The 22841-nt window shown below is 52.2% G+C and overlaps 2 protein-coding genes and 1 non-coding gene across 11 annotated transcripts; all 3 read right to left on the reverse strand.

Annotated features, from left to right (window-relative positions):
• Window positions 1-811: 811 nt before the first annotated feature.
• Window positions 812-7756, reverse strand: LOC114495588 (caspase-14-like). 5 transcript variants are annotated; one of them, XM_036019968.1, is made up of 11 exons: window positions 6601-7756; window positions 6375-6515; window positions 6093-6288; window positions 5897-5985; window positions 4974-5084; window positions 4668-4835; window positions 3892-4114; window positions 3452-3568; window positions 2972-3046; window positions 2367-2470; window positions 812-1845 (listed from the first exon to the last, which is right to left on the reverse strand). In XM_036019968.1, the coding sequence occupies exons 1-11, from the start codon at window positions 6877-6879 to the stop codon at window positions 1720-1722; spliced, it is 1629 nt and encodes a 542-aa protein (XP_035875861.1). In that variant the 5' UTR covers window positions 6880-7756; the 3' UTR covers window positions 812-1719. The 5 variants fall into 5 exon arrangements, with proteins under 5 accessions (XP_035875861.1, XP_035875863.1, XP_035875862.1 ...); XM_036019970.1 differs by lacking the exon at window positions 3452-3568; XM_036019969.1 differs by lacking the exon at window positions 2972-3046.
• Window positions 844-916, reverse strand: TRNAR-CCG. The gene has a single exon. It is a non-coding gene; the product is annotated as a tRNA-Arg (tRNA).
• A 125-nt stretch (window positions 7757-7881) lies between the features above and the next one.
• Window positions 7882-22764, reverse strand: ZNF213 (zinc finger protein 213). 5 transcript variants are annotated; one of them, XM_028510571.2, is made up of 7 exons: window positions 19876-22764; window positions 14292-14916; window positions 11831-12331; window positions 11051-11174; window positions 10780-10850; window positions 10467-10548; window positions 7882-9363 (listed from the first exon to the last, which is right to left on the reverse strand). In XM_028510571.2, exons 3-7 carry the CDS (start codon window positions 12227-12229, stop codon window positions 8705-8707), a joined length of 1335 nt encoding a protein of 444 aa, XP_028366372.1. In that variant the 5' UTR covers window positions 12230-12331; window positions 14292-14916; window positions 19876-22764; the 3' UTR covers window positions 7882-8704. The 5 variants fall into 5 exon arrangements, with proteins under 5 accessions (XP_028366372.1, XP_028366360.1, XP_035875875.1 ...); XM_028510559.2 differs by having other exon boundaries at window positions 14037-14916; XM_036019982.1 differs by having other exon boundaries at window positions 10467-10590; window positions 14037-14916.
• Window positions 22765-22841: the final 77 nt, after the last annotated feature.

Raw genomic sequence — 22841 nt, forward strand, 5'->3', positions numbered from 1 at the left:
GAACCCTGCGTTTACTTTCCTACCATAAGATGGGTGTTCTTTCCCATCTTTAAAATGCTTACCTTCATGATGTTTTTCTTCTTTATATTTATGAGCCCTCTATAAACCATAGAAACTTTGTCAAGATGGAAAAGAGAAAGTGATATTCCACAGGACCCCAGATCAGCTGCACCGAGCATCTGGGGTGCCATTCTCCTAGCTTCCTCCTCACGTTCTCCTGCCGGGGAACTTCTCATCCACCTTGGTCATTGGCTTAGCCAGAATCCCTTGCAGAGAATTCAGTTCCGAGGGTAGGGACATTTTTCCAGGGTAAAATGATGACTCAATCCTGGGCATACTCTTTATATTTAAATTTTAATATATACATATACATTCACATAGTAATTTAAGGGTACACTCTCAGTGCAAGAAATAGGAATAATGTATTCATTTTTTTTAACATACTTTTATTGTGGTAAATATATATAATATTAAATTTGCCATTTTAACCATTTTTAAATGTACGATTCAGTGGCATCAATTACAGTTACAATATTGCGCAACCATTACCACTATTTCCAAAGCTTTTTCATGACAATAATCTCATATTTTAGAATGCACCTGACCCCAACAGTCCAAACCCTCATCTAACGCAGTTTTCCTCGTCTGAACTATGTGTCACATAAACAATTTCCAGCGGACTCCTGGGTCCCTGGGCCGGTGGCTTCAGGGTCTGCAGTCTTTTGGCTTCTTCCACCAACGTGAGTCCCTGTGGTGCTGTCAGAGTAGGTGCTAGACCCCTGTGGGGAGCTGTCCAGAGAGGGAGAAAACATTAAGCAGAAGGAGAAAAACCAACCTCAACAGCGACCACGAAGGGACTTGAACCCTCAATCTTCTGATCCGGAATCAGACGCCTTATCCATTAGGCCACGCGGCCCTGTGAAAAAAATGCTCTATAGCTTTTTCCATGAAGCTTTTTGACTAGGCGCCTGCGCGGCAGGCATTAGTGTGGATTCTCAGAGTGGATAGGAGCTCTGCTCCCCCTACCCCTTTCGAGCTCCATGTGGGCGGGGCTCCGAGCTGGGCTCCTCCACTCAATTTAGCTTAGCCTGAGGTCCTGTTGTTGTGAATTTGAGACCGGGTCTGGCCCCCACTGCCCCTCCTACCTGAGGAGGTCCTTTCCGATCTCCTTCCCTACGTGCTCCCAGCCCGCGCTGGGTCAGAAGGAGCCCCCTGCTCCCGCCATCACTGTGCTTTCCGCATCACAGCACCGCTAAATCTGCAATGCTTTGCTCCAAGACTGTGGCCCCAAACTGGACTCTGACAGTCGTGAAGGCAGAGCACAAGTCTTCTGCTTTTCTACCGTTTGGCGTGCAGGTGGGCTGGGAGAGTGATATGTACCCAAAGCTGCCCTTTCCCAGGACATCCAGCCCAGCCTAGCCCATTCTGGGTTTGTCTCAGATGCTGCCCACCCTCCTCGCACCCGCATTTCCCCCAGGCCCAGCATCTGGTTTCCAGGGGCACAAATGTGCCTTTACAAAGTGATGGGCACATTGCATATATTATTTTACTTACTGTCCCACCCCCCTGAAAGCAGGCACTACTCATGTATGCAGTGATCAACAGAGGTTTATTGCATGCCAGCTGTGCCCAGCACCCTGCTGTGATGCCCCATTTGTAGGTAAAGTAACTGAGAAGTGGGTGGGGTCTGTGGTGGCACTGGGGTATGGCCACCCACTGTCAGCACCGACTGGGAAGCTGCAGGCAGAGCCGGTGCCTCAGCGAGCTGCGGATCTCCAGGCAGGCTTTGCGGTGCTCATTGCAGTCAGGACCCAGCACATCCAGCTCACACACCTGACGATTGACCTGCAAGGACCACACTCAGCCTGTGCCAGGTTTTCTGGTGCCCAGCCTGGCACCCAGTACATTGTAAGGAGAGCTGTCTTGGTATCTTTGGGCTTGCATAGGGCCCAAAAGGACTAGCCATGAGTCCCCTGGCTCTTGTCAGATATGCCCCACACCCAGCATAAAAGGCTCCCCACCCAGTTAGCTCCCCCTCCAGCCAGACGGACTGCATTCCACACTAGCCTGAATCTGAGGAGCTTCAATTCCCTGCCAACTGCAAAACTATTCAAACAAGCCAATCACCTCCTCCTGCAGGAGCCAGGGGACACAACACCCCCTTACTACAAGCCTGCACCCTGCAGCCCCTGCTGGGGCACTCTGTGTTTTAGTGCAACCCTGAGTGTCCCTGCCTGGCATGCAGGGCACCCTCCCCAGGCTGTGAGTCTGTGACTAACAACTGCTGTGGGCGTCGTGTATTCGGCTGAGGAGAAGGATGAATCTAGCCTCTCCTCCCTGTGGCCAGCCCGCATCCCCCAACACACCTCCGTCAGCAGCTCCAGAAGGTCTCCCTCAGGGGCAGCTCTGAGGACCTCCACCAGCGTCTGGATGAAGTCGGAACCCTTCTCATCCCGATAAGCTACACAGCCTAGGCCAGGGGACCAGGGCCAGGGTGTCAGACTGGCCCACCAGCTGCCTACCAACCCCCAGGGGCTGACTGATAGTGGAAGTGGGGGCAAGTAGACAGGACCCCAGGGCAAGGGAATGGGGCAGGGAGCGGGAACTTCTTGTTTCTAAAAGAAGTCGTTGCTCGATATTTATGCAGTGAATACACATTCACTGTGAACGCACTATGTGCTGGGCACCGGGCAGGGCCCTGTATGGGCAGAAGTACCCTGTCCTCATGAAATTTTCAGCCTGGAGGGAAAGATGCAGGTACAGGGCTTGGCATAGTCGGCCCGCAATGCATGCTCACCAGCATTACTGTTATTATAAATAATAAACATAACAGGAAAATGGCCTAATTGCAACCAGATGGGTACCCTTGTGCCACAAATGCCAAACCCCAGTTGCCACTAAAGCCACTCCAGACCTCCAGCCAGGATGCTGGCCCCTGTCTAACGGGGCTTCTGGATGGCCATCCCCTCACCCTCAGCAGCTGCATAGACCGTTAGGATGTCTGCTTGGTCACGGCTCCCTGGAGTGCGGCCCCTGGAGCTGCTGCCTGAAAGAGGGATCGAGCCCATTTATCCTGCATCCCAGGACTCCACCAGCCCCAGGTTCTCCCTGAGTCCAGGGCAAGTGCAGCACAAGGCAGTGGAAAGAGTACAGAGCGGGGAAGAGATATCAGAGTTCAAATTTCAGCCCTGCCACTTACCAGCTGTGTGGCCTCAGAAAAGCTATTTCGCCTTCCTGACTCTAGGGTTGTTTCAAGGTTCAATCAGGGGAGAAGCCCTTGATTTCAAAGTCCCTTGTGGTTTAAGATGCTTTTTCTTCCCATCCTCTTGGCAAAGAGGGGACGGATGTGGCAGCAGGGCCCCAGCTCAGAGCCCTGGAAATGTGCTCTGGATAGACAGCTCTGCCCAGCTGGCCCTGCCCAAGCCATGCTCCAGAAGGAAGGCAGACCCACCTTGGACATCTGCATAAATCTGGAGGACATCGGCGTGGGAGGGGGTGGCTGGTGCTGCCCACAGCCAGCGCCAGAACCAAGGGAGAGCAGTGGGCCCCATGCCAGCATCCCTGTGTCCTGGGAAAGGAGGGGACAGGCAGGTCCTTTCATTCAGCAGATACGTGGGAAGGCTTCCGGGGGTCCAGCCCCCAGCCCCCAGAACTCTAGGCAGGCCTACCAAGTTGGAAACATTCTGAGCACAAAATGAAAAGTGCTGAGAGTGAAATGGTCAAGTTCATGGACTTGACCTCTAGGAGACACTGGAAGAAGGGGCAGGAAAAGGGCTAGTACTCAGGCTTCTGAGAGGAGGTGGGCCAGCTGAGGAAATTTAGGGCAGGATGAGCCAGGCTGGAGGCCAGGACCTGGCTGAGACTCCAGGGAGGGCCCCAGACACCACTCACTCCCACGGCAAGCCTGAATCAGGAAGATCTTGGGGCAGCCCCGCAGGGCCCTGCAGCGGCTCAGCTCCTGTACAAATGCTTCTGGCTGTACCTCTTGCCCATCGGCCCCCAGCAGCTGCCCCTGAGGCCCCCCATGAGCCATCAGGGCCACAAGGGCACAGCTCACGGGGCTCCTGCAGGTGTCCAGCCGCTCCTGGAATTGGGCCAGCTCCTCCTGGAAAGCCTGACATGGGAACAAGATTCAGGCCTGGGCCATAGCCACTGCCTCTCCAGTTCCTGGAGGCCCTCCAGGTAGGCTTCTCCAGCCCCTGCCGCCCTTCCTTCCACCTCCTGGCAGCCTCAGGACCAGGAAGGAAGTCCTTCTAACCCCCCTGCTACAAGGCCTGGCATGGCCTCACTGGAGGTAACATGTGGTTGGTTCTACAGCTGGTTCTGTGGCGCCAAAAAGTTAAGAGGCATGAGGGGAGGGCCATGAGTTGGTGGGTTTTGGGGAAGGATACTGAGATCCTTCCAGGAAAAGCCTGAGGGTCCAACCGGGGCCTTAAGCAGGATGGCAGAGGAACAGTCAGCCTGAGAAGCCATAGGAGCCCGGGAGACTGGGCTTCCAGAGGCAATGAAGTGGATTCCCAATGCATGTAGCAGGGAGGATGGAGGCTAGACTTGGGGGTGCACTTCCTGCCCACCATGGCAAGAGGCCCACCAGAGACTCCCCAGGATCCTGGGGTGGGGGATGCCTTCTTTTAGAGCACCACCAGAAGTTCAGGGCTGCTGCTCACCTGAGCTGTAGGGTCTATCCTCAGGGTGGTCTCAAAGCCCAGGGCCCGGCATAGGCCCCCCAGTGCGTCCACATCGTGCTGGGCCCCAGGCCGGTCCCGGATGACAGCTAGCAGGAGGGCAGCCCTGTCCCCAGACTGGTCGTACTGAGCACTGGGGCTGGGTTCTGCCTACAAACAAGTTAAGGTGCATCGAAAGTGGTCTGAGGACCTTTCCTCTCCTTGCCTCCCCCACCTAGGGTCTCCCTGAGCCTCTGTCCCACTTGCCACTGCTGCCACATGGCTGGACACTCTCTCCTGCCCCCTTACCTCAGGCCGCCAGGGCTCTGCCTTCCCAAGGCACAGTGCCCCCCGCAAGGAGCTCCGAAGGACTGGGCAGTAGATGACCCCTGAGGACTCTTCAGCTGTCCTGCAGAAGACCTGTGGAGGACGGGGCCAGAGGACCCTCACGGGGCTGTCCCAGGGGAGCGTGGTAGGGAGAGAACCAGGACCCTGGCTCCAAGGAATGACCAGGCCAGACTCGTAGCTACTACGGTCTCTTCGGGGTCCCCTGCCATTGGAGGGACGAGGAAACAAATGAAGGAGGAGGAGGGTACAAGGGGGCTTCTATTTCAGGTTCAAGGTCATAGGCTCTCTGGACATGGACTATACAGTGGCCATACCATTGACCGCCACCTTTCAGGGGAAGGCACCAGTCTGGGCAGAGCTGAGGAGCAGAGCTGAGGTCCAGCTCTCACCTGCAGGATTACCCAGGGCCACTCAACCATCCAGTGAGAACTTGGGTTGTTGAAACCAGACCTGAATCACTCCCAACCCTGCCCTCCAAAGACCTGCAGTCTGATGAAACAGTCAGTGCCTGGATGAGGGGAACCGGTCTGGGCAGAGGTATGAGCATTGACTCAGGGAGCGTAAGGAAGGCTGTCGCTGCCACTCTGGGACCACACAAGGCCGGCCAGGACAAGGAGGCATGGCCAACAGAGTGGGGCTGGGGCAAAGGCATGGAGATGCAAAGATGTTGGAGTTTCTGGGGAATCCTGGGTGGGTGTAAGGAGGGGCGTGGGCGGGGGGTGAAAGGCAAGGCCACAAGTCTGACACCACTGGCGTAGACAATGAATGGCAGATAGTGTTGTAGAATAAATGGATGGGAAGCACGTGAATGAATCTGTGTAACAGGCTCAAGGGAGGCGACTGGCACAGCCCCTTCCCTGGGACACCCCATCTAGGGCCCCCACCTCCGTCAGCAGCTGCAGCAGCGACCAGTGAGGGCAGCGGCCACAGAGTTCACGCAGGCTAGTGAGGAAGGCTCCGGGCTCGGGGGCGGCTGGGTGGAAAAAAACAGCGTTGGCCTGAAGGCAGAGGCTCGGCCTCCTGCCCACACACCCCTGATCTGCCCTGCCCCACAATGGGGGTCCCAGCCCAGCCACTCACCCCTAGGAGCGCTCGAGAGCAAGAGGAAGACTTTGGGGCAGCCCCGCAGGGCCCCACAACCACTCAGCTCCCAAACCAACTTCTGTGGCTGCCTCAGCTGCCCACTGGGGGCCACCAAGGCCACTAGGACACAGCCCACAGGGGCCCCATGGGCAACCAGCTGTTTCCGGAACCCAGTCAGCTCCTCAAGGAAGTCCTAGGGCAAACATGAAGGGCAGGCCTGGGTCTGGGGAGGCCACACATGGGGCTGAGAGTGCAGGCGGTAGGAAAGCTAGGACTCACCTGAACCAAGGCCTCCCTCCTCCAGCAGCTCTCAAAGCCCAGAGTCTGGAACACACCCTCCAGGAAAGACACTGTAGAGGCTGACACCTCAGGGCTGCTGAGTGTCAGGGCCACCCTTGGACCCTGCACACTGTACTTCCCCTGGGGAGAGGCGAGGCCAGAGTTGGGCTTGTGGGGCTCAGTTGGAAGCCAGGCGTGGGCTGGGCCAGGCAGTACCTCCCATTACCTTTCTTCCCAGGCTGTCTTGAGCATCTGCCACTTGTGCAGCCACCTGCAGAGTCCCAGACACCAGGAAGGCCATGGTTGCCAGGAGGTGCTTCGTCTGAGCACAGAGCTCACCCGGTGCCTTGGATCCCAATCCTTGCCTTCTCCCTGATTTCTGACCTATCAGCTGCATATGAGCTGAGCCGGACTCTGCCCCCTTCCTTGGAACCTTGGGTCCTGAGCCCCACTCCTTGCTCTGTTCCTTGGGTGCAGCAGTCTGCTTCCTGGCTGGTACTGACATGCCCCTGCCTGACCAGGAGCCTGTGCCCAATCCTATTCTTAGTTCCTGGGCCACCTCTTATCTGATTTCATTACGCCCAGCGTCTCCCTTCTGAGCCAGCAATCAGCATCCAAAAAAGTTTGCACTGTTCCTGCCACCTGTCACCCCTACTCACTCATGCAAGGTGCTCAGACATGCACACAGCAGCCTCAAGCATAAAGTACAGGGAGTGAAGGGTACTGTCCCAGAGGCAGAAACCCTAACTGGAGCCAGCTGTCCATGGTAAGACCCCAGTTTCTTCATCTGAGAAGTGGGGTCTGTCCCAGCAACCTCAGGAGGTAGCAAGTATTTAACTGGGGGCAGTGGGGCTGGCTGAGGAAAGGCCCGGGGGGCAGAGAGGGTGGCACACAGACCAGGGAACAGAACGTTTTGTCTCCGCCAGCCCCACCACTCCTCAAGTGAGTCTGCTGAGGCCACCACCGGTAGGGGTGGAAGCAGCTCTGACATGAGTGGTCAGTGGGCAGTGTGGGGAACAGCGGCCGCTTTGACTCAGCAGCCCTCTTCCTATGGATTTGAGTGCACCACCACCACCCTGACCAGTGAGCCTGCCTCTGAGCCTGTTTCCTCATTCACCCACGGGGAGAGAGGGAGTGGCCTGGCAAAGACCCCTGCCCCGCTCCGCTGGGATAGGGAGGAATGCCACCGGCTTTCATCCTGAGCTGTCCCTGGCTAACACAGGACTAGAGTCCCGAGGCTCACGGCTGCCCTCTGAGGCCCAACCCACCTGGAAGTCAGGAATGTGGCCCCACCTGGTAGCTGCCCCAGGACGACCAGGTCAGAAGACCAAGGGGTACGAAGTCTAGGTTCCCCCACCAGCTAAGAGAACAGCCTGGAGGAAGTTTTAATTTTTTTTATTTTTGAGAGGGGAAGGGAGGGAGAAAGATATTATTGTATGCCCAACCAACTGAGCCACACCAGCCAGGGCAGTGTTCCACGTTTATTCAAATCCTTTTGCTACCCTTCTGAGGCAGGCTGGGCCAGCGCCTTTGGAGAGCCCGTGGTTGTCCCTGTGATCTGCCCACGATGCAGACGTGGGATGCAGTGCCTGAGGGGTCAGTGCCACAGCACTGACAGAGCGCTAGTGTGAAGTGCCACAACTCCACGTCTCTGGAGGTGAGTGTGGGAGCAGTGGGTTTCCACTGGCCTGTTCATTCTGCACAGTAAACCTCCAGTCTCTCAAGGGGGAAATCAGTGGAGATCAGTGCTGGCAACTTCCATGTCACCAGGACAGGACAGAGTGGTCACGGCCTGGAAACAGGCGGGGGTAGAGGCCAGAGAGCCCTTTTGGCCCCACCCAGGATCTAGATCCACAGGTCTGGGACAGCCTCCTAGAGCCTGTCAGCACCTTAGTGGTCAAAACTTGTCCTCCACCCCTGCAGGAAGGCACAGGTTATTAGGGCAGAGGGCCTGGCCCATGGACCCAGACAAGAAGTGGGGGAACAAACAGCCACGGGCAAGGCTGAGGGGAGTCTCTTGGATGGAAGGCCCCAGACCCTGAGGGGGTTCCCACACTTCCCTGCTGCCTTAGCCTTTCTCCCATAGTGAGGCCACTTGCCAGGAATGTATGTGCTGGGGCTTTAGGAGGCCAAACAGCAAGAGAAACCCCCAGGGCGGAAGAATGGCCACGAGGTCACAGGGGATTTCCATTACGTAGAGGTGATCACCAGGTCTTGGGGCAGCGCAGGGCAGGCAGTGGGGGTTGTGACTGCAGGAGGTGGCAGCAGAGAGAAGTGGCTATCCTGCTGCTTCGCCTCCCGCGAGATCCCTCTAGCCCTTACCCCACCCCTCACCCCACGGGTTGGGCCATTTTGGCATGCAGGCTCTGGTGGGCGATGAGGTGGGCGCGCTGCTTGAAGCTCTTGTCACACTCGCCGCAGCCGAAAGGCCGCTCACCGGTGTGCACGCGCCGGTGGTCCAGCAGGTAGGAGCGCAGCGAGAAGCTCTTGCCGCAGTCACTGCAGCCGAAGGGCTTCTCACCTGTGTGGATGCGCTGGTGGTCCGCCAGGTAGGCGCTGCGGCTGAAGCTCTTGCCGCACGCGGAGCAGGAAAAGGGCTTCTGTCCGGTGTGGACGCCCTGGTGGCGCACCAGGTCCGAGGAGCTGCGGAAGCTCTTTTCGCACTCCTGGCACTTGTGCGGCTTCTCGCCTGTGTGCGTGCGCTGGTGGCGCGCCAGGTCTGAGCCCCAGCGGAAGCGCTTGCCACACTGGCCACAGCTGTGTGGCTTCTCCGCTGCCAAGTCCCGAAACTGGCGCCTGCGTGTGGGCGGCCGCCCCCGCCTTGACCCGGCCACCGGCTCCAAGGGCACCCCGGGCCGGGCCTCACTCTCCCAGGACTCAGCCTCCTCAGGGCTCCAGGCCACAGCCACATCGTTGTCGGCCTGGCCTGGGAGCACCCTCACAGCCTCCTCCAGCCGGGATGGTCCCCTTTGTCTCTTGAGCCCCAAACCTACAAGTGGAGAGGAGGTGGCCTCTTCAGTCCCATCTGGTCTGGGCTCAGAGCTGAGGCAAGGCAGAAACAGACTCAGTGACAAGCACTTTGGCTGTCAGGTTCAGAAAGTCCTAGGTGGGAGGGACCTGAGCCTCGGTTTCCTCGTCCATAAAATGGGACATGATAAAGGGCTGGCAGAGAAACGGTGCAGAGGCAAGAGGCAGAGGCAAGGAGTCTGCTTATCCTGCCCCAGTGGCATTAATTATACAACTAACCAATCTATGTCTCCCTTCAACACTGGGGTCCAACACTCCACTCTCTGAACCCGGCTATTCAAACTCCAAAACTGAGCAGATGAAGGTAAAGTTCATAAATATTCCAAACTCTCACTACTTATAACCAGAAACTGAGGAACCACATGGGTTCAGCTACTGTGGTTCCTCTCACTACACAAACTTTTGTCTCGTTGACTCAAGAACACAGTTGGATCCACAGGGATCACAGCCCATACCCTTGACTTGTGTGAACTAAATGAGATGACCCCCAGTGCTCAGAACGGCCCTGGCTTGGAGAGGGACCCGGCAGTGAGGCCTCTACTGCACTGGGCCCAGGCCTCGGTGCACGGCATGTGTTTTCACTGCTGGCACCCCCTCACAAGGCAGCCTGGGGGGGCCTTGTGACCACCATTTGGACTGAGTACCAACTCTGTCCCTTTGGTGTCTATTGATCGGAGTCTCAGGTCCCTTGTCTATAAAACAGGGACAACACTTATGCACTGGTCTGTGAGAATCACCTGACAAATTGTCCACACGGATGCTTAGCAGAGCACTAGCTTGTTGTAAGCACCCATCATATTTCAATATATGTTCACAGCCAGAGAAAAATGAATATTAACACACAAAAAAGAAATTAGCCAGAGCTCTTGGAGAGAGCTGGCGAAAGCCCACTTTGGAGCCAGCAGAGAGGGAGTGAGGAGGAAGACTGAGGATTCCAGCAGGATGTGCAGAGGAATGTGGCCTGCCTGGCCCCCCCCCCAGCTGCTAGGACTCCCCTAGGAGGCTGCTGCCTCCAGCTCAAAGGAGCTAAGGATCCCAAGGGTCCTGGCTGCACCTACTGCTTACCCAGGGCAATGTTCCGGGAGTTTTCCCGCTTTATGTCCCAGAAAAGATCCCGCTGAGCAGGGTCCAGGGACCCCCATTCTTCCTGGGAGAAATAGAAGGGAATATCTCCAAATGTCACAGGTCCCTGAAATGAGGAGAGAAACCCTACTCAGGGATACCTTGCTCAGGACTCCCCAGGCAGCTACGGGTGGGGAGAGGAAGAGGGTTGGGATGTGGAACAGGATGGGCCCAGGAGGGATCAGGGTGGATGGAAGAGGTTTTGAGAAGCAAAGTACGAATGGCCTCAAAGGGAACGAAGGGACTGGTAACTCACATGGATCTCAGAGGCAAGGCAGGCATTTGTTTTCTGTTTGGTACTCCCCTCTTTAAGAGCAGGAAGCTGGACTGAAAGAAAACAAGCCTGAGAGGGGCCAGCTGAAGCCAGGAATGAGAATCCCCACAGGCTTCTGTGCACGTGCAGGCACACGCATGCATGCACATGCCTAAGCTTCATGGAATGAGTACCTTCCTGCTACTCCTGGGGCGATGCCCGGGAAGGAGCCAGACCCCTGCCCAGCTGCTCTGCAGCCTACAAGCTTACTCACCACCATGGCTGTGCTGCTCCCAAGGTACAGGTGGCTGGTTTTGTGCTCCCACCTTTGGGGGAGGTCCCTTGGCCTGGGATCCCTGGACTGCAGCCTCAGGTTCTACCTCCTCTGAGGGCACGTCCTGTGCAGGAACCACAATATGCTCATCAGCACCAAGACCAGACAGAGGAGACAGAATTTAATCCCTGGGAAGGAGACACAGGACATATCCCTCAGGAGGCTGGGGTTTGGGGCGAGATAAATACGGGGCCCCGGGAAAGTCCAGCGGAGAATGTGATACCAGGCACTGCCATGTGCCCTGATCAAGCACAAGGCAAGAACCAGCACCCAAAGGATAGAATTACAGAGCCATTTAGCAAGGGAGTGTGAGGGGAGACCTTCCTGTGAAGGGCAGAACCCCACACTGCAGTCACTCATTAGCGCATTCCCAGATGCTGCCAGGGTCAAGGACCCAACACCCCATAAGACAGCAGGGTTCACATGGACAGCTCTACCTTCTCATGCCCCCTCTGGTGCTCTCACTATGCATAGCACTATATTCCCAGTGCCTGGGCTAGAGGAGAACATGAATAAACATTTGCAGAGCCTATGTGGAGCTAAAACCTGCCTTCCTAGAACATGCCCACTTTGATCTTGCTCTGCCCTCCAAAGTCACCAAAAAGAAACGAGGCTCATTTGGACAGTGTCTTTCAGACAGGCAGCACCTGCCTGTGAACATTCCCTCTGGCTCTGAGTGCCCACCACCCCTGGCAGACTCATGTGAGAGGCGCCCCTCACCTGCGGCCATGCTTTCACTGGCTGCTTCCGCAGGTCCTCCACCAAGGCAACAGCTTCCTCGCCACTCCCTGGGCACCGCTCTCGCACCCAGTCCTGGACACTCCCAGGTAGCACACTCAGGAACTGCTCCAGCACAAGCAGCTCCAAGATTTGCTCCTTGGTGCGCAGCTCAGGTCGCAGCCAGCGGCAGCAGAGCTCCCATAGCTGACTGAAGGCCTCATGGGGCCCACCCACATCCCTGTAGCAGAACTGCCGGAAGCGCTGGCGGCAGGCCTCAGAATCCCTGCCATCCTCTTGCTGGGCAGAGTCCTGATCCCAGGAGGAATCTTCCACCTTCACAATGAGAAGCCCTTCTCCCTCCCCTGGGGCCTGGTCCTGAGGCTCCGAGGGGGCTGCCATTCCCCTGGCCTAAGGCTCAGGGTTGGTGGGCCTCAACCCAGGAGCCTGCCCTTCAGTGTCCCAGAGGGATTTCCTGTGGCAGCTGGGCCAGCATCTGGACTCCTAGGGAAAGAGCAAAATAGCAGGAGCAGGGGAGGTACAGAAGCAAACACCAGCCTGGAGGGACATCCAGGGACTTTGGCCTCTATCCTTTACCAGCCCTGTGGCCTTTTTTAGGCTCTCCAGTAATGTCTTGCTCCTGTCACAGTCTCCTACCGATACAGGTCCACAGCCCCTTATCCTCAGCTCTGAAATCCCAAACTCCCAGGTTTTTACCATCTGGCCTACTGATAGGAGCAAGTGTGTAATCTCCATTTATCACACTTAATGTAAATGTTTATATGTTTTATGGCATAAATATTAATGTATTTGTTCAGTTTGTAAAAATTTATCAAGCTGTCCTTACTATGCATATTTCTGTCTGTGTATTATACTTCAATAAAAAAAAATAATTAACACGTTTGATTGTTGAGTGTTGCCCTAGATTCTGCTGGCAGGGGTTACCCAACATACCACATGTACCATATTATCTTTCTCAAATTTGAAAACATTTTTTAATTGAATATATTGTGGTGACATTGGTTACTAAAATTATACAAGTTTCAGCTATACAATTCTACATTATCTGTATGGTGTTCACCACCCCAAGTCAAGTCTCCTGCCATCACCATCTATTCCCCCTTTACCTTCTTCTACCTCTTCCACCACTCCCCTCCCCCCTCTCCAGCATTCCTCTTCATACTGCAGTCTAGTCCAGGAGTCTCCTTTTTTATCTTTGCTTAATCCCCTCACCCTTCTCACCCAACTCTCAACCCCCTCCCCTCTGACAGCTGTCAGTCTGTTCTCTGTATCCTTGAGTCTCAAATTTAAAAACCTTTTAATTCCAATTACATGTGGCCCAGGGGTGTGAGCGATGGGTTCACAGGCACCAGGCACCTTCCTAAGCCATTTATCCTTGGGTACATGTGAATGTATGACATATATTTATACCTTATATTGCCACTCTTCACAAAAGTCCTGAAACATGTGTATTTTGGAACTTTGTTTTTTTGATTCTATAAAGAAGTGATACAAACCACTGTAATAAAAAATGGGGGGATTTACACAATACAGAAATACATAAAAGAGAAACTCTCCATTCCACAACACTGTGCACCCTCCCATTAACAATCTGACATTTGAACTCCCAGGCCTTTCCTTGTGCATTTACTAAAAGTGTACCTACAGAAATGAAAAAGAAAAAGTGTTTTTGTGTTTTCACATAACTGAGGTCTTATTGCACAAACTATTTTGAAATATGCTTTCCCACCTAACAATGCTTCTTCATTAGCTGCTCTAGATTTGGCGGTTTGGATGTATTCCAGTTTCTGAACCAATACCCGAGTAAGGCATTCAGGTTGGTTCCAGTCCTTTTCTCGACTACACACTAAGCACTTTGTTCTTTCTTTTTTTAATTTTTATTGATTTTAGAGAGTAAGGGAGAGGGGGAGAGGGGAGGGAGGAGGTAGAGAGATAGAGATATATAGAGAAAGAAACATATATTTGTTGTTCCACTTATTTATGCATTAGTTGGTTGCTTATTTGTGCCTTAACTGGGGATCAAACCTGCAACCGCCGGGTATCCAGACGACGCTCTAACCAACTGAGCTACCCGGCCAGGGAAAGCACTTTATTTTTGTACTCTTCACAACACCCCTCAAAGGTACTCGCTCCATTCTCATCCTCTAGTGACCGAGGACGCTCCGCTCGGAGAGGGCCAGGGACTCACCAGGGTCGCTTGGCAGGACGCGGCAGGCGGAAACGCGGACCGGGCCGGAGCCCCGTGCTCGGTCCCCAGCAGCCTCGCCTGCGCGGAGCGGAGAGGCAGCGGGGCAGGGAAGGGGTACATACGCCCCGGGCTCCCCGCAGCACTTCCCTCACTTCAGCCTCTGCCTGAGGGCGCGGACCCCACCCACCCGGAGACCCGCGCTCGACCTCGGAGTCCGGAGGCCCTAGTCAACGGTCCCGCCCCCGACTCACACACCTCCCACAGCCGCCCAGGCGTTCCCACTTCAACCACCTGATCCCGGTACCGGAAGTTCGCGCAGAGCTCTCCGGGAAAAGGCACAGCGCATGCGCGACTCTAAGTACTTGGAACTACATTCCCCAGGAGGCTGTTCTCCCATTGGGCTTGTCATAAGCCGTGATAGATGGCCAATGAACTTGGGAGAATTTACAGGGCTGACCAATCAGAAGGCAGCGGTACCAGGCACGACAACACCCGTGACAGTAGGTTGTGATCTACTTTTAGATTCCTGCTGTAATCGCTCTTGGTTTATCCTTTAGATTTTTCTGCTGCTCTGACTCTCGGTGAGCATGGGAAATGCAGCCCAGTAAGGAGCACGGAGCCTTCTGTAGCTATTCTCCATACCCGAGCGTCGGCCGGGGTCGCTCAGCAGGGTTTTCTGCAGGCGGGGACTCTGACCCCAGGCAGTCCCGTGCTCTTCCACCGGCAACTCTGGAGCGGAGGGAGTCCCCGGGCCAGACTGAATCTAGAGCCGGCGAGCTGTGTCCGGAAGTTCTGGGTTCAACTGCCCACTTATTTGGACCTGCTCCTACTCTTTCTACTTACTCCTCTACTTTGGAGATCTGAGGCTCCAGATACTTTTCTGAAATAGAAAAAGCTTTATGTTGATTATGCAAGCACTGCATGCTTGGTGTGGAAAGTTAATAAAATATGGGAAATTATAAAGGTATCGATATTCCCAAGGCTAGGTTCCTCACTCTGCTCAAATGTCACTCCCTCAAAGTGGCTTTTCCTAACTAAGCAGCACATACACACCCGCCATGGTTCTGCCCTTATTTTTCTTTTATCAGTACCTGGCATATTTGTGTAATATTCATCTCTTACTACTCAACTATGAGCTCCATGAAGTCACACTGTTTTCATTGCCTTACTCCCAATACCTAGAATTGTTTCTGGCACAATATTTGTTGAGTAACTGAAAGTTTAAAATACTTCTTTTTTTTTTAAAAGCTGCCTTCTTTTTTTTTTTTTTAAGATTTTATTTACTTATTTTTAGAGAGGGAAGGGAGGGAGAAAGAGAGAGAGAGAAACATCAATGTGTGGTTGCTGGGGGCCATGGCCTGCAACCCAGGCATGTGCCCTGACTGGGAATCGAACCTGCAATGCTTTGGTTCACAGCCCAAGCTCAATCCACTGAGCTACACCAGCCAGGGCTAAAATACTTCTAATAAGGCCATTCAGAAATAACCACTCAATATTTTAGTCTGTTCTACATCTATGAATATTTCCTCTTTAAAAAATTATTTTTAGAGAGGAAGGAAGGGAGAAAGAGGGAGAAAAATGTTTCTCTCCACCAGCTGCCTCCAGCGCCCCCAACTGGCGGCTTGGCCCACAGCCCAGTCATGTGCCCATACCAGGAATCCAACTGATAACTCCTGGGTTTGCAGGACGCCCAACCCACTGAGCCACACCAGCCAGGACATGAATATTTCTGACAAATCTGGACTCATTCTATATAAGTAACATTTTCTTCCTTTTTATTGAATCTATTGGGGTGACACTGGTTAACAAAATCAAGTCTCCTTCCATCACCATTTATCTCCCTTACACCCTCCTCCACCTAGTAGAGTTTTGTTGACTCAAGTCTATCAGGGATATTTTTCCATATCAACATTTATAAATAAAAGAATTCATCTGTTTCAAGAGCTGCACACTAAAGCTCCCATAGATGGGGGTTCTATATTTTATGTAAAGCCCCTTACTCTTAGACATTTAGTTTCCATTTTTTCTATATTTCTACATATCTTTTGTTGCATTTGCTTGAGGAACTTGCTGGAGGACATGAGCCAAGAATGGTCTATGAAGACTGCTTAAGTGGATGCTACTGGGCTCCCCCTCCCTTTAATGGCCTCAATAGAAAGCCACATGGGGAAGAAGGAACTTGAAAGTCCCTTTCACAGGTGTGGGCCTTACAGTGTTCTTCCAAATCCCTCTATTGGCAAAAACCAACATCAAATTGGCTAACAAAAGAGAAATGTCTATAGGACCTGGCCAGCTTCAGTATCACAAAGAGCAGGACAAAAAGAGTGTTTTGGGGGCTGAGACAAATTAGTAACAAACATATACCATATATTCTATTGGGAATTATTGGTTGATGATAATTGTATACAAATATATTGAAATTGACAACCTAATTGCAGCTTCTTTTCCTCTGATAGTGTTTTAGTTTATTTTTTTAGCTAGAAAATATAACCTATAATTTTAAACATAAAATTTCTGTCATAAGTGTATACTCATTTCCAGAACTTATATTCATTATGGCCTTAGTCTAATAGTATTGTCCAGAACTCCCTAAACAATGTTAGGACAGCAGACCGCATTGCCTTGGTTAATGAAAATACTTTAATGATTTATGATTGTTTATTGTTTGTCTCTGATACATAGCCATGATCATATTAAGAAGCACCTATTCTCATTTGTAGCAAAAGACTACTAGTTGTTCCCCAGCATCAGTTTTCCCCTTCTATAGTAAGAATTTTTGGATGGGCACATGTCTATTCAGAATAAAGAACATATTTTACCAGCCTCTCCTGCAGCTAAGTATGGCCATGTAATTAAATAGAAGCCAATGGGATGTGAGCAGACATGACACATAAGTCTTACTGGAAAGGGATGGGTCATGTCTTTCTAGTTTGTTTTCCCCAACTGCTTGTAGGAATTTGGATGTAGCAGCATGGATCATGCAGATGAGAGTAACACCCAGGGGTATCAAAGCAATGAGATGGAAGGTGCCTGAGCTCCTGGATGACTGTGCAGCCACCAAACTAGCCCTGCATTTATACCCAGGCAGGTGGTGTTAGAGGGAAAGAGATACCATGTTTCAGACAGTTATTTTGGATCTCTATTACAACCAGAATGTATACCCTGTCTATCACTACTGCCTAGTAAGAGTTCTTTCATTCAAAATGGAAATAGAGCCCTGGCTGGTGTGGCTCAGTGGATTGAGTGCCAGCCTGTGAAGCAAGGGGTCACTGGTTCAATTCCCAGTCAAGGCACATGTCTGAGTTTTGGGCCAGGTCCCTAGTAGGGGGTACGCGAAAGGCAACCACACATTGATGTTTCTTTCCCTCTTTCTTCCTCCCTTCCCCTCTCTCTAAAATAAATAAATAAAATCTTTTTAAAAAAATAGAGCCCTGACCAGGTGACTCTGTTGGATGGAGAGTTGCCCTGTGCACCAAAAGTTTGCAGGTTCAGTCCCCAGTTGGAATGTGTATGGGAGGCAACTGATTGATGTTTCTCTCTCAAATTGAATTTTTTCCCTCTCTCGCTCCCTTCTTCCCTCTTTAAAATCAGTAAACATATCTTTGGACGAGGATTTAAAAAAACAGAAATAGAAAAAGTAGATATTTTTATAATTCTGTAGGATATTGAATATTCAGAATTTCTGTCTTCTTAAATTTTTTTTGTTTGAGTAAATGTCCATAGTTATTTTTTCCAGGAAATCATCATTTTCATCTATAATTTGAAAATTATTAATATAAAGTCGTACATAGTATTCCCATTTGATTAAAAAATTTAAGGCCTTGGCCAAGTAGTTCAGTTAGTTAGGGCATTGCCTTGAAAAGTCAAGGTTATAAGTTTGACCCTCAGTCAGGGCACATACAAGAATCAACCAAAGAGCCCTGGCTGGTGTGGCTTAGTGGACTGAGTGCTGGCCTGTGAAACCAAGGGTCGCTGGTTTGATTCCCAGTCAGGGCACATGTCTGGGCTTCAGGCCTGTTCTTCAGTTGGGGGCATGCAAGAGACAACCACACATTGATGTTTCTCTCCTTCTCTCTCTCTTCCCTTCTCTCTATAAATAAATAAAATCTTTGTAAAAAAGAATCAACCAGTGAATGCATAAATAAGTGGAAAAACAAATCAATGTGTGTCTCTCTCTCCCTTCTTCTAAAATTGATACATTTTTAAAACTTTTAATTTAAGCCCTGACTGGTGTGGCTTAGTCACTTGGGCATTGTCCTGTGAACCGAAAGGTTGCCAGTTTGATTCCTGGTCAGGGCACATGCCAGTCAGATTTGGTCCCCTGAGGTGTGTATGGAAGGAAACCAATCGATGTTTTCTGCCCTCTTTCTCCCTCCCTTACTTTCTCTCTGAAATCCAAAATAAAAAATATATAAAATTTTTAAATTTAAAATCAGCATGTATAAATCCTTGGTTTGGGATCCTGAAATGGCACTTTTAATAGTGGTGGAGCAGCAAGCAGGCTAGGGGCCTGGGTTTCTGCTGACTGTGTAGATTAGGGCTCCCATACCGGCTCTGCCATAGGCTGCCTACCTCTGACTCACCGCCACACAATATCATGAAAAATACACTTCAGTCTTGTTTTAAGACCCTGTTATTTTGGATCTCTGTTATTTGGAGTTGAGCTGAACCCTGACTCACTACCTCATAGGGTTGTTACAAGGATTAAATAAATGAGAGAACACAAGTAGACCACTTAGCCCAGTTATTAACTCTTAACATACAGTAAGTGCTCAATAAAGAGTGGTCAGCCCCAGGGAATTATCATCACCGGGAATCTGTCATGGGCGTGACCATAGGAACACAAGAGCATATGAGAGGCTGCAGGAATTAGGCCCTCTGGGCATTTTTCCACTTTCCCTTCAAGATTTTAGTTCAACTTTGGTCTGGTCAGTGGCCTGTTCACTTGTATTAACCTTCACGGCCAGCCTGGAGATTTATTAGTTGAAAACAGAAAAACTGGAGTGTTCCAGGAGTTTCAGGTCAGAGAGTAGTGCATTTGGAGCCCAGGCAGGAAGCCTGCCTGACCGCATGTCACAGGCTGGATCAGGAGCATGAGCATGAAGGTTGGACCATCCTCATAACCTCCCATTCTCCACTCTCCATGAGAGGGTTCCCCAACCCCGGGCAGCGGACCAGTACTGGTCGGTGTGGGTTTAGGAACCAGCAGTGAGCAGACAGCAGGCAGGCAGCGTGTGAAGCTCGCCTGGACACCCTCCGACCCGCCTGCCCCCTCCCCCACCTTCGTCCTTGGAAAAATCGGCCCCTGGTGCCAAAAAAGTTGGGGGACCGCTGCTCCATGAGACACCAGGGAGAAACCTCAGGCCACTGCCCCTTGCAAGTCTCACCTCTCTAGCTTACCTTCCCTCCCACCAGGGTTGCAATTTCAACTCATGGAACATCCCTCTCTTCCTGTCAGGGCCTTTATTCATTTCGTTTTGAGAGCTTAGAAGGTTCTGCCCCCAAATTCTTGTAAAACGGCATGTTGTCATTCTTTTAAGTCTCAGCTTAAATGTCCCCTCTTGCCTTCTCTAGTTCCTAGAATCCTCCATTACTTCACCCGTTCTTTCTTTCTGGCATTTGTCACTTCAAATTAATGTATGTGTCATTTATCTGTTTGCCAGTCTCCCCCACTACAGCCAACCCCATGAGGACAAGGCTTTTGTCTGGCTTTTTCATCAGTTATTCCTCAACATTTAGCAAAGAACCTGAAACGCATTCATTTTGTATTTGAAAAATGAATGAGTGGATGCAGCAAAGACCCTGTCTAACGTTTCCATGCCTTTTACCACCCCCTCACCTTGCACTGGCCTCCTCAGTTTACCCGGCTCCCCCTGAAGAGGATCGCGGTCTCCCAGGCCATTGTCGCACTCGCGCCCGGCTCTCACTGGCAGCACCGTCAGGCCCTGCTCCGGGCTTGGAGCGTGCTAGAGTGCCAGCGGGAGGCGTCCGGGCTGGGGCCAGGTGCAGAGGTCGGGACTCTCCCTGCCCTGCGTACGAGATGGTCACCATTGGGGCCCAAAGTGGCTGCCAGACTCAGTCTCCCGGGGTCTCTGGGACAGCAACGGGATGCTGGGGCTCACATGAGAAACCGGTAGTGGCTCTGTCCCTCCATCCGCAACCCGTCTAGGACGGCATCTCTGTGGTAGACCCAGGGAAGGCTCTAAAGGCTCAAGGGTTGGCCACGAATCCCAGGAGTCCTATCATGGGTGGTTGGTTCTTTCTGCAACTGACGCCAGATGAAGGAGGAAAAGGGAAAGTCATGAGCTTAGGGACAATAGCGCTGTCAGTCACGCGGCTGGGGGCATAGGGCGTGGGGACCAAAACTGTCCTCCGAGGTTGTCAGCGGTGATTGGCTAATTTTAATAGTGCCCACCTCTCTCTTCATCTGGACCCTTGATTGGCTAAAGGCAGGGCCTTCCCGAATTGGCTCTCCGGGCAGTGAGACCACCGGGTGTGGGGGGCTCTGGAGACCCCAAGGGGTTTTCAGACTCACTGCCTGGTGAGCTTGGTTACTCAAGCTTGAGAGGAGCTGTCCCAGGAAAACTCTGCGCTGAAGCCGACGCCTCCGCAAGGCAAGGGCTGCGTGACCAGCTGGCCCCTGAGTGTCCTCAGCCAGCACCTGGGCTGAGTCTAGGGCTGCATAGAGGGTGGAGGAAATATTCTCCTATCGCCCTCCTCCTGACTGTGTGGAGGTCAACGGTAAGTATCCAGGTCGGTTCCGCAGTGCCCTGAAACTGGTATGTCAGGTGTGAGAAGCAAGGAGGAAGCAGGCTACACCTCTAAGCCTTCCTCTCAACCGATACCCAGAAATACCAACACCCCCAGCCTGCTATCTCTCAGCGGTGGTCCATCAGTTACCAAATCAAGAACACCCTTCATCCTGACATTCTAGGCCCTTCCATGATGCCCCAGATACATCCTTAGTCTTAGTGGCTCTTCTCAAATATTTTCCAAACTGCCAAGTTCCACTCTTAAATGCTCTCTCCTGGTCTGTGCCAGAATGGTGACCTCTGGACAGACATCTAGGAAGGAATGGACAGAAACCTGTGGGGTTCTTGAAATCACACCCCTCTGCACCCTGCTGTGAAAAGGGAAAACCGTTTCTCCTGGATGCTGTTGCCTCTGAGCTCTTCATAGGCCAGAGTGGAGCCTTTAAATGACTCCTTCACTCACCTGAGACCTCTAAGTGGTTCAAGTCCTGACAAGCTAGCTGTGAAGCCCAAGAAAGCAAATAGCCACTGTACGAATGAATATTCCTTGCTAAGCTTGTGCCAAGTGATGGCAGCTCCCAGTGTTAAGTCTCCTTCCCACCTCCATCTCCTTCATTAGAAAACCAGCTCCTGGGGGCAGCAAGCCTGATTTGTGTGTGAGCCCCATCAGCCCTCACCCTGAGCCAAGCAGAGAAATCCCATTTCTGGCTGTGAGCAGAGCCATGAAGACAAGCAGAAGGGAGGAAACTGCTTTCTTTCTTACCAGCAACTAAACCCTAGATCCCACTGAGACCTCCCAGACGCCACCGAGTCCTGCCTCGGCTCCCACTGGTCAACAGCTTCCTGGCATCCCAATGATTATATGCTCCTTCCTCTCCCCATCTCCAGCCGAGTCCAGCATGCCAGGTCAAGTCTGCTGTCTGTCTACTCTTTTTAGACAGCCCTGACTCATAATATCATGTGTTAATTACAGTCGATAGCTGTTGGGGTGTGTGGAAATAGGGGTATTCTTTACATGGTAAAATCCTTGGCTCTGAACCTCAGCTTCCAGCTTTCTGGTTGTATGGCTTTGGGAAAGTTAATGGACTTCTTTCCCAGCCTCAGTTTCCTCATCTATAAAACTAGAATAAAACCCACTGCTCGGCATTGTAGATAGTAGAGGTGACATATATAGGGTGCTTGGCCCCAAGCCTGGCAGGGCGGCTGCCCAACAACTGGCAGCTATTATTACTATTCTCAGTCTGCCATCCTGTTCAAGCCACTTCGTCCCTTAGGAGCCGGGAGCCAACGAGGGCTACAGCCACCCTGGTGGCTCCATGATCCACAGAGATAGGTGGGGTCTCGATGACCTCCATGATGCAGACATCAAGGTCAGAACTGCATGTTATCCCACAAGCTAAGCTGTGAATCTTGGATAATAAGCAGGCTGAGCCCACCCCTCCCAGGAAAAATAGTAGAGAATAGGGAATAGAAACTACAGAAGTCTAAAACCAGAAGGCCAGGAGTAAAACCACCAGGCACAGCTGAGTAGGGCAAATTATAAAGGACATGTGCGAAGAGGCCAAGGAGAGACACTGGTCCCCAACAAGTGTGGAATTCTCGCTGGATCACCAATGGGCCCCAGTAGCAGATGCAAAATGTCCAGCCATAAAACTTGGCCTTGGTGCCTGAACCAGGAGACAGGGCAGGCAGGAGAAAATAAGTATGAACTCCCAAGCTGGCTCTGTTCCACCCCTGGCTCCCAAAAAGCCAAGGGAGCCAGGGCTCAGTGGGCAATGCCCCTGGGATGAAAGTGAGGCAGCAGCAGGGCACCCAGCAGGGGGTCCACAATTCCAGAAGTGGCTGGTTAGATTAAGGTCTTAAAACCTCTATGCTAAGAAGCTTCTACCTGGAGAATTATGGTCCCAACCATCTGGATTGGGCTCCAAGCCAAGTCAAGGATGGGGGAAGAGGGCCCTAAAAGCAGTGACTCCGGGATGCCTTTGTGAGGACATGTCATGGACCCAGGAGCCTCCCAGTCTGGGGTCAGCCACCAGCTCCCCCGACCACCCCA

Source organism: Phyllostomus discolor, chromosome 3, assembly GCF_004126475.2.
Source record: "Phyllostomus discolor isolate MPI-MPIP mPhyDis1 chromosome 3, mPhyDis1.pri.v3, whole genome shotgun sequence".
Taxonomy (NCBI): domain Eukaryota; kingdom Metazoa; phylum Chordata; class Mammalia; order Chiroptera; family Phyllostomidae; genus Phyllostomus; species Phyllostomus discolor.

What these genes read in the sequence shown, in the direction of transcription:
- LOC114495588 (XM_036019968.1), bottom strand. Translation starts at nt 6,879, where the DNA reads ATGTCAGTACCAGCCAGGAAGCAGACTGCTGCACCCAAGGAACAGAGC. An exon ending in GGAGGGAGGCCTTGGTTCAG is followed by an intron (nt 6,289 to 6,374) that starts GTGAGTCCTAGC and finishes TGTTTGCCCTAG; the next exon opens with GACTTCCTTGAGGAGCTGAC. An exon ending in GGATAGACCCTACAGCTCAG is followed by an intron (nt 4,115 to 4,667) that starts GTGAGCAGCAGC and finishes TTCCCATGTCAG; the next exon opens with GCTTTCCAGGAGGAGCTGGC.
- ZNF213 (XM_036019982.1), bottom strand. Translation starts at nt 12,229, where the DNA reads ATGGCAGCCCCCTCGGAGCCTCAGGACCAGGCCCCAGGGGAGGGAGAA. An exon ending in GGAGCAGCACAGCCATGGTG is followed by an intron (nt 10,851 to 11,050) that starts GTGAGTAAGCTT and finishes GTTTTCTTTCAG; the next exon opens with TCCAGCTTCCTGCTCTTAAA. An exon ending in GCCTTGCCTCTGAGATCCAT is followed by an intron (nt 10,591 to 10,779) that starts GTGAGTTACCAG and finishes TCCTCATTTCAG; the next exon opens with GGACCTGTGACATTTGGAGA.